The sequence below is a fragment of the Haplochromis burtoni genome, unplaced genomic scaffold (assembly GCF_018398535.1).
Source record: "Haplochromis burtoni strain Fernald_Lab_line unplaced genomic scaffold, NCSU_Asbu1 Contig_378, whole genome shotgun sequence".
Taxonomy (NCBI): domain Eukaryota; kingdom Metazoa; phylum Chordata; class Actinopteri; order Cichliformes; family Cichlidae; genus Haplochromis; species Haplochromis burtoni.
The window spans coordinates 303,408-313,414 of record NW_024582739.1 but is presented as its reverse complement, the minus strand read 5'-3'; the positions used below and the strand labels follow the sequence as shown (position 1 = coordinate 313,414).

At 38.9% G+C, this 10,007-nt stretch overlaps 2 protein-coding genes across 5 annotated transcripts in view; one reads left to right on the top strand and one right to left on the bottom strand.

The window, feature by feature from the left end:
* Positions 1 to 2,297, top strand: part of LOC102297671 (mucin-3B) — a 3,956-nt gene extending 1,659 nt beyond the window's left edge. The window contains exons 6-8 of the mRNA XM_005943639.3: positions 147 to 311; positions 425 to 495; positions 635 to 2,297. Coding sequence (XP_005943701.1) covers positions 147 to 311; positions 425 to 495; positions 635 to 684 — 286 coding nt within the window. The 3' untranslated portion in view covers positions 685 to 2,297. The remainder of the gene's footprint in view (positions 1 to 146; positions 312 to 424; positions 496 to 634) is intronic.
* An 841-nt stretch (positions 2,298 to 3,138) lies between these two features.
* errfi1a (ERBB receptor feedback inhibitor 1a) lies at positions 3,139 to 9,508 on the bottom strand. Of its 4 annotated transcripts, none has more exons than XM_005943640.2 (4): positions 9,312 to 9,508; positions 6,605 to 6,810; positions 6,358 to 6,440; positions 3,139 to 6,098 (listed from the first exon to the last, which is right to left on the bottom strand). In XM_005943640.2, exons 2-4 carry the CDS (start codon positions 6,754 to 6,756, stop codon positions 5,113 to 5,115), a joined length of 1,221 nt encoding a protein of 406 aa, XP_005943702.1. In that variant the 5' UTR covers positions 6,757 to 6,810; positions 9,312 to 9,508; the 3' UTR covers positions 3,139 to 5,112. The 4 variants fall into 4 exon arrangements, with proteins under 4 accessions (XP_005943702.1, XP_005943703.1, XP_005943704.1 ...); XM_005943641.2 differs by having other exon boundaries at positions 6,358 to 6,437; XM_005943642.3 differs by lacking the exon at positions 9,312 to 9,508 and having other exon boundaries at positions 6,528 to 6,643.
* Between the last annotated feature and the right edge of the window lie 499 nt (positions 9,509 to 10,007).

Below are 10,007 nucleotides of genomic sequence, written 5' to 3'. Positions count from 1 at the left end.
CTATCTATCTATCTATCTATCTATCTATCTATCTATCTATCTATCTATCTATCTATCTATCTATCTATCTATCTATCTATCTATCTATCTATCTAGTTTTTTTTGTAAAAACTATTTTTATTAAACCTCTTTTGAATTTTACCCAGGTGCTACGAAACCAGCCTGGAGCAGTTTTATGGTCCACAATGTGACCTTTTCCGCCGAGGTCCAGGTTTCTATGGAGCACTGTTTGGCTCACTCGCAGTAGCGCTCCTGCTCTTCATTATAATCGTCATCGCTGTCATTTTCAAAAGGAGACATACGTATACTTGGTGGGTTATGATGCCTTCTGCGCGTTTTCCTGTAATGTACTCTGGAAAAAAAAATCGCTTTTTGTGTTCAGTCATTGAGTAAAAACACAAACAAGCATCCTTTTCTTTTTTAGGAAAAGGAGCAACTCTCAGAGGAGAAGATTGTCTTTTCTTGAAGGAGATTTCTTTGACTTCACTGATACACGTATGTCTTACTCTAATTACTATCATATTCAGAGATTTATTATAATAATTATTTATGATTAGTTATTAATAATGCAATAATTATTTTAAACTATTTTTCAGCAATGTTTAAAACTATGATTTTTGACTTTGTCTTTCAGGAATTTCCAACTTGGGACTGGCAGGCACTTATAGATCAGAAAACATTTAGAAACTGATATATTCACTATATTATATAAAATTAAGCAATTAGTTACTGTTTTAATCGCTAATAATCTTACTTAAAGATTAGTAAGAACTATCATCTTTTAATTTTAAAACATTTTGAAGTTGTTTTGCTATTTATCATTTATTTATAAGAACTTAAATTTAATGCATATGTTTTTGCACGTATATTATTTTCCACACCAACATATCATGGAGCACCATTTCTCTTTTTATCCTATCTTGACATATCTTTCTCAGCACTGTTCAAATAGTAAAAATAATAATAAATCTCTTTTAACCTAAAGTTTTTGCCTGGAAAATCTACATTTTCTGAATGCACAAACTGAGAAACCCACTGTATTATCTATAGATAATTTTGTTAAATAACAAGTTAAGTTTGTCTTTAGTGTTATTAAACAATATGCAATATGGGCTAGCTACTGCTTATACTCTATGATATATCTCTATTGAGCTTGTTACAATTAACATCTAACAGTAGTGAAACACAAAAAATGCTTACTGTAGCATTCAAATACACACATTTGCATATTTGTTAAACATCTGTCCAGTTAAAATGTTACACAGTATCTATGCAATGGTTTTACTGTATCAGATAGGTGCTTCTGTTTTTTGTTCGTTTTTGCTTTTTAAACAGCATCTCTATTTTTATCCATTAAAAAAAACAAAAAAACTTTGACACCCCAACAAGAAAATAATCCAGACTAGGGCTCTGCAGTCCACAGTCACCTGCCACTAGATGGCATAGATGTGCTTATTTTAAGTGTTTCGCTTTTGAAGAGTCAAAGGAGAAAGACACACAGACCATGGCCTTTAATGGAATTTTAAGATATTTTTTTTCATAGAAAGGAAATCAAACTACTTTTGCATGTATTTGCAGCTGATTCATAATAGAAAAACAAACTTAACTTTGGTTCTTTTGAGATAAGCCCTTGATTTGGTTTTGTCTCCACCTAGTGCCTCAATAGAGGTGGTACACTGAGCAAGTTCTTTACCTTTGCTTGATGTTCTATATTTCCTACACAGGTACTGTGACCTGAATAAAATTTAACTAGCAGCACTGCAGCCCGAGTTAAATATTTACAAATCACCTCACAGCAAACGATAAGAAAATTTACGCCTAAACATGAAGTTAATGCAAACAATGGAACTTATTTTTTAGTCTAGCTTCATGATTTTTGTTTTGTGTGTGTATGTGCGTTCCTCTGTGTGATGGAGTAGAGGAAGACACACAATCCATACTTCTCCATCCTCTCTTGAAAATATATGAGATTGTGGATAGTCTAGCTATAGATATACTGCATCATCAGCACTTCTCCAATATGACCATTCCTACTTTTTATTTCTATAGTGTAGACCTATGAAGTCCTACAGAAACACCTAAACATATATGGGCTCTTTAACACAAAGAACTGTAGTGTAACCAGCAAAGTAGAATTTGTATAGCAATTAAGGGAATAATTACAAAAATCATAATATTTTTATCACAGAAATTAGTTTATTTCACTCATTAATGCCTCCAGAGTGCCAGAGTTTAATTAATTGAGGCAGGAAATGTATTTGATGAGAAACTGAAAGATAAGCCATACATATTGTATGTTTGTGTATGGGGTGTTGAAATTTAATGGAGAGAAAAAAATAGAACTTTCAGGATCTCTTTTGTTCCAGTTTCTATGAAATTGTGGCTACAGAGAGAAATATAAGTCTTGTGTCCATTATGACTTAATGCATTTGTGACTTGTAGTCCCACTAAAGGGAAAGGATCTTAGAATACCGATTAATAAACTATGTTCAATCTGAATGCAAACCGGTCTTCCTGTTAATTTACCAATTTTTTTGTCTTTCTTGCCTCCAGCAATTATTTTAAAAGCGCAGTGAGTCTTTCTTTGGTAGCTATAGTCAACACGCATGCTGTTGCTTAGTAACTCACCTAAGCGAGAACCAAGTGAAAAGGTTTTCAGGTGGCCTAGACAACTTAACTTAAACTCTCACCTTTTGTTTCATTGAGAGAAGTCACTGTCTTAAGCAAATCAGCAGAAATACAAATCACTAAGGTCTCTGCCAGTATTGTAATTGGAGCTGAACTGTGGCTCATTTAGTAATTATTTGACCTCTAATGGGGTTCACTGTGGTTTTGGCTCCACGCCTAACCACAAGGATTCAAATTGAGAATAAAACACTTGTAACAGTGTTAAAAGGGCTTTAAAAGCAGTGGGTGCAAAGCCCGCTGCCAAGGAACGATGAAGCAATCGTGCAGGAGGAAATTTAGTTATAACCAGGAAGAGGAAGGCATTCTACTGTACACCTGTCACTCTTCTTTCTTTGGATCGAAGCCAGTCACAATAAAGTACACCATGAGGGCGTGTGGGTGATAAAACAAGCCAAACAGCTGAGTTGAGAGTTCACTCTTGACAGGTTCAAGACACAGGACGAAGCAAGCTTATAAATAAGTCACTTTATTATTGCTTTCTTTTTAAAGACTATATACTTATCAACTATTCATAATAACAAATGGAGTTGTTAAATACTGTACACAGCATACTGAACTCTCCCAGTGCATGTCTTCGCCACAGCAGAGTGTTATCTCTTGATAAACTAGTCTTCATTCTGTTTTAACATTTCTAATAAGACATATGAATACCTTAAGATTAAATAGTTTGTTTTTTTGTGTATGATGTAAACATTTTTCCAAACATTTAAGTCAAAAGCAACATTGTGTTGGTAAGATCTGTGAACAGAAGGAAGAGAAGAAAAAAAAGATACTTCAATGACCGATTGACCTTAGCAGTTATTTGTTTCCCAAACTGAACACCGTGTTTGATACCAAGGGTTACTTCAATACATGTGCTACATTTTCTATATCATCCTGACGCCTTGTGGATAATGTACAACAATTAAAAAAAAAAAAAAAAAAATCATACATTTTGTAGGCTGCCAGCAGCCAAAGTCTTTCAGACCACACCCACTGCAATCATGTAAGGCAGGAATGCATGTGCAGAACAGGAAAGTCTGTGTCAGGTAGGTAAACCCTGTACTGTCTTTGTAATGCATTTGTATTAACAGATTAGTCAAACATCTCTCATCTAAAATCTATTTCATCTAAAATCTCCATATTAGGATATCCGGTTAGAACAGATTTTGCGTTTGAATTCATTGTCTTTTCCTACAAGTGTTAGGTCACATATGGAGCCGTTACCTCATCGCTCGTGGATTACAATTTCAAATTTCACCTGTGAACACAATTTAAAGCAGGGAGTTTGTAAAGGTATAAGGATAATATCAAAGTGAGGTAGTACTTGAGGCAAATGTGTTTCAAGCAATGACTCACAGCTTGACCAGAAAAAAAAGAAGAAAAAGAAGTAGCTTCAATTGGAAGAACAGCACACATTCACTGACAGTCAACAGACCAGTTCCTGTGCAATAAAACAGATCTGGAGACTGACAGAAATAAATCAAATGTGTGCACTTCTTAGAAGGCTCTACTAAAAAGCGGGCACTGCTAACAAGTGTTGCACAGTAACAAGCATTGTTGACAATTCTTTACTAATTAAACACTTTTCCCAACTGCTGTTCACATGCACATATGCGCAAACACATCCACTGCACATACACACACAAATACACTCAAGACGCTACACCATACTCAGCTGCACTGGACAATCCAAAAGAAATATGGTTAGCTACTAGTAATGAACCCACCTACTGGTACAAAATGTACCATGACAATGTGCCATATGGGGTGAAAAAACAAACAAAGAACAAAACACAACACAAATTTACTTTGAAGTAGTCAGCCTGAGTAAGACTGACACTACATCAAGGCGCGAAACCCATATCAGTATTGATATAATAGCAAACAGAATCGGCACGTGCTAGAATCCTTCATTTTGTTATAAATTCATCGGGCTTGTATTTAGACTTCATATATTAAGTGATACATGGTTACATTACTGACCTTTTTGTCCCTTGTGAGATGCAAAAGCACCATCAAAAAGCCCCAGTGCATCTCACAAAACATCCACACCACATCAGACACAAAACACTGAGCACACAAGGTACAAGGCCCGCTTGTACTTTCTGGCCGTACCACATCTTTACTAAAACAGAGCAAAATATTGAATTTCATAAAATTAAAACATATTTTAAAAAAATAAGCTATAGACTGTTGAACTTTGCCCACAATCTTTAGTTAGACATGGTTTTCACAGAAAATATCTTTTCAATATTACCAGTAACTGTACACAGTGCGCAAATCCCCTGTGTGTTCAAAATACATAAGGGGTATTACAAAAAGAAAAAAGAAAAAAGGTAAAAGCAGCAGTTTTAAAAGGTTGTTGGTGTCCAATTTCACCATTTTGTCAAGTGGGTTTTGCGCATGTACAGTATAGTCTTCTATTACTTCCACAAAAACTTTTCAAACAAAATCCACCTGTGCTTTCTTTCTGGTGTGGCAGTCACAAGGCGAGTCTGCAAAAGGAGACCGCTGAGGCAGAAGGTAGTAATGTGTGGTGCTGGCCTTCTTGCCATTCTCCATAATAGGAAGGATACATGGGGAGCCCTCACTGTTCTGTCTCTGTAAACTCCGACCGCTTACATACTTAGGATCTGGTGCAAAGCTTTGGGTTGGGGGCATCACCCCGTTAGTGTATGTTGGGAGGCTCTTAGGGCTGGGAGTGCGGGAGCTGCCTGTGGACAGAGGGCCTCTTGGAGGCAGTTTGGGTGGTTTGTCCTCATCGCTGTAAGCCCCAGATGAGACTTCTGCTGACCAGCGCCTGCAATCTGTCTTGACGTTACGTGGAGGTATAGGAGGGGGAACCTCTTGTTTATCCATATTGTTGGGGTACCTTTTTGGGCATGTGGGTCGTGGCAGCTTGTGTAAAGATCCAGCTGGTCCAGAGAGAGAGCGTCGTAGCCTCCTCTGAGCGGGTCTTTCCTGTGGCTGCTCATACTGTTCCCGTACTTCCTGCAGAGGATTTGCCTGATGGTGCTGTTGGGGTTGCTGCGGGCTTTGCGGTCCTAATGGCCCATCGTAGTAAGCGTAGTTAATCTGCCCACAGTCCTTGAAGCTCCTTCGGTGAGATAGAGGATTTCTAAAAGCTGATTTGGAAAATTGATCAGACACCAGGCGGCAGCTGTCGTCTGAACTTGTGAAAAATTCTACCTCACTGTCCATAGCCTGCTCATGGGAGATATCTGTCTGTGGGGGAATAGGGGGTAGAGGCTTAGAGCATCTGCTAGGTGTCTGTGGTGGGCTGTTCAACTCGTTAAATGACAGCCTCATCAGCAGGTCATCATCAGCAGGACTTGGGGTGGAAGGTTCATTGCTGGAGGACAGGAAGAGTTGGGAAGGCCGGGATTTCTTTGAGAGTATTCTCTGTGAGTTGGGACTGTGTTTATGTCCTGCCAAAAAAGTAAGTTGAAAAAAATAATAACCATCAGACAAGTGGCAGATTGATAAATAATTAAAGTAAATTAAAGACAATAAAAATCGAATACTATAATACTACACAGACTTTATAATATTCAGGTTACAACAATATATCCAGTATGTGAAATAACAAACAATGAAAGAGAATTCATGCAATGCAGCATTTGTGTAGTTTAAAAGGTACATCCTGTATGAAAAAGAAAGAAAAGGAAATAAAGATATTTAACTTACTCTCATAACTTGGAGGTGGCTCCTTTTGCTGGGCACGATAGCTGTGATCTATGTTTGCCCTGTCCATACTGAAGTAGAAGCTGCTAGAAAAGAAGAATGACGTTTCAGAACAGCAGTGCTTCGTCACAGAAATGTGACATATTGAAATTAACAGAAAATGTAAGACTAACCTGAACCATGCAATTTCAACATGACATGCACATCCTTTCTAAAGTCTTTCTCTAATGAAGTGCACCACAACACTCACTTGTCCAGTACATGGCGATCGCGCCAGGAGGGTTTAGATCCAGCCATGCTGTGACAGTAGCTGCCCCGGAGAAAGGGGTTTTCTATGGGAAAAGAGATCTCCTGGGCAGTCAGGCCCACTGTGGACATGCTCCAGGCACCCTCGGGTCGCATCAAAGCCAGGAAACACTCAGATCGCCCGGCTGGCTGCCCCTGCTTCTGGTGTACCTATATTAAAAAACAGCCATGAATGAATTGGCAAAAAAAATAAATAAATAAAATCAAAAGTAGGTCAAGTGAAACAGATCATCATATAGGACACTAAAAGCAGAGCCAGGTGATTCTCATTAGACCAGATATTTAATAATGGCTTTTGGGTGACAAAAATTTCCTATGGCCTTCAGGACACTGATGTCCGAGCACACCTGGAGAACGTGCCTTTCAAAATGTTCTATTCACAGTATTCCTCATTCAAAGCATGAAAGCAATAGATGGTGGAAAAGGTCACTACTGGTCATGTCTGCTTTTGTAGACCTGAATTAAATGGCATGTAAACACACTTGCTGTGGGTTTGGAGAACCAGTGTAGAACTACTTTATCACAAAAGCATTCTGACATGAAATCGAAGGTAAACACAGGTGTTACTAACATACGATTTAGATCTTGCATCATAATAGAACAGGACCTTCATTAAAGTCATTGCTAACACATTGTGTCAAAACATGCTATGAAAAAGTTGTATTACCCTTCATGTTTTACATTTTATTTACCGTGTTAGTACAAAGGTGTAGCTGTGTCAGCTGAAAACAAAAGAAGAAAAAATACACCCATTTTTTTTTCTTTTCCTATAGAGAGGTACTGAGCTTTACATTTCACCTGTGGCTTGCAAACTCCATGAGCCTGAGTTCAGCATTGCATTCATGGGTGTGAACTGTGTAACCAACTTTTGAATTTCAATTTCTACAGACTGTGTCGCTTAATAAGTTTAGTTTATTTTAAAACTGGACTGTGCTGTGCTGGTGTTTTGCAATCCTGTTCCTCTTGAACAGGAAAGTTCAAGGGGGCTCCTCCTGTTACCACAGATATACCTGATGTTGCAAGAACGCCCCCACGCCAAATGAACCGAATGCTCGTGTCATGTCAACTATGTGTCAGGGCTGTATAAACAATGTGTACATTATTCAAAGGGGGAGTAATCTAATATTTCTGGGGCATAGATAGAGTAAATGCAAAATAAATGGCCTCAAACAGAGTTTAAATGTTTCAACTGGGTTTCAGTCTCAAGTGGAGAAAGCCTAGAAAGTCATAAAATGTGTTTTAGAATAGCCTTAAAAATAGTGCATCAGGGGTGAGCGCAGTTGCTTTTTGTTGCATGGCTGAGTTTAATTAGACATCATTATTACACGATTACAATGCATCCTCAGAATCATCTCTTCTGGAAACTACTAAAGAGGTGCATGCACAGCTAGAGCCACACTGTCCTCCTGACAATGTAGGAGTGATGACTGAAAAGAACACGGCTCCCTCGTTCCTGGTCTCTTATGAGCCATATTTATGTGCTAGCCTGACAGCTGGAGCGAAACAAAGCTCTAAAACAACAGGAAGCCTGAGCCATCAGTCTGAGCCAAACTGCCCAAGAAGGCATGCAATCCCCCTGGCCAGGGCCATCGATTCGGTTCGGCGGGGACGGGAAGCAACATGATCCTTGATAATGAACCCCCAGGGGCTTGTGCTTCCTCTTGCAACAGGTGCAAAGACAGTTCATCCTGGCGGTTAACCATATTAGCATTTACAGGCAACAGGATTACACAAATGATGTAGTCATGCAGATGTCCAAGTCGGTTAAATCAGATAATCCGGCTGGAGAATGTGGGCCTTCTTATGGTCAAATGTGACTTATCTGTTTATACAATAAGAAGACAAGCCAAGGCTAACTACGAAGACAACTCAGTGGCAGTGGGCTCGAGAAAGGAGGGGGTCCGCTGAGCTTCCTAGTGATGTAAAACACCACCGGTTTGCCTTGAATTCAAGCTTACGGCCGTCACCCTCAGGCCTTGACAGGAGTTCACACCCCGCTCACGACACCCCTGCAGCGGTTTCCGAGCAACCATACTCGCTCTACCTGTGCTGCAAGCAAACAGTGCGCACACCCCCCTCACTTTACCGGATTGAGATAATAATGGTTAAAAGCCCTCCAGCAGGCAGGTGACTCACGCCACAACACACAGTCAGCTATTTGGCAATGATGATACACAGTGAATTGTATTTCCCTTTTGTTTAAGAGGAAAAGACCTAAATTAATATTGCAGCCTAAGAATTAAAGAGAACGATTATATAACTTCTGTGCCATTGCAGACCTATAAAGAATATAAAACACGTATCCTTTATAGTTATCAGTATAGACAAACACATAGAGATACATATTCACACGTTTCCCTCCGTTTTTCTTTTTTTTAGATTATTATATTGAAAGTTTTTAAATCATTTTGCTCTGGACTAAGTTGTTCCTCTTAGTATACGGCTCTGTCAGTGAAAAACAATCAAAAACAACCATAAGATATAGAAATAAAAATAAAATGAAATAAAAAAAATAATCCGAATAAGATCTCAAGTTGCATTAAGCAATTGTGTCTGCCGTGCTGGCACCAACATACAAAACAACAGACAGACAAGACATGGATCCACACAGTGGCTCTAAACAGACATTTCAATTCACTTTTTGAACTCACCTAATTCACTTCGCAGTTCTCTCCGCTGACTGACCCCTAAAGTCCTCTTTGGTAAAATGCAGCGCCTCAGTTTATTTCGGGGTTTGATTTGAGTCTGTAATCTTCAGTTTTCAGTTGCATCCGGAACAGGTCGCCAAAGACTTGGCGACACTCAGGCATTACTGTGACACTTCTAGATAAGTCTACTAGTCTATTGTATTGAGCTATCTCTTATAGGCTCACTACACTGGCGACCCAGTGGCTCCGCCTTCCTTAAAGCCACAGGCTTCCTTTCCACCAGTCTGCAGTGTGCATGAAGCACAGAAAGCTGAGTGCATATGGACTGCATGTCAGCCTTGAATATATTTAAAAGACTTAACATAGGTTGACTTATGTGATGCAGTGAAAGTCTGCGGGGCTCCATATATCTCTGGACAGAGCAGGTTTGAAATCAAGGACACAGTCAGGTGATAAACTGTCCCACTGGGACACATTTATCACACAATGAATAAATGCAACCATGGTTCAGTTAATGATACATTTTCCCCAGAACGTTTAGAAAAAGTATACATAAACTAAAGTTAAAGCCGTAAACTTACTGGTGCCAGACTAAAATGCCATCTTGCAAGTTCTGCCTTTTAAAACTTTCCGTTCAATGACCTGTGTTATACCATACTATAAAAGGTGTCATCTTTGCTGTTTCATAAACAATAGACT

Bases quoted from the DNA above. Each gene is read 5' to 3' on its own strand.
- errfi1a (XM_005943640.2), bottom strand. From the start codon at position 6,756: ATGCGACCCGAGGGTGCCTGGAGCATGTCCACAGTGGGCCTGACTGCC. The intron at 6,441-6,604 runs GTGAGTGTTGTG...CTTCTTTTCTAG, and splicing joins GATCGCCATGTACTGGACAA to CAGCTTCTACTTCAGTATGG. The intron at 6,099-6,357 runs GTAAGTTAAATA...CTTTTTTGGCAG, and splicing joins GCCACCTCCAAGTTATGAGA to GACATAAACACAGTCCCAAC.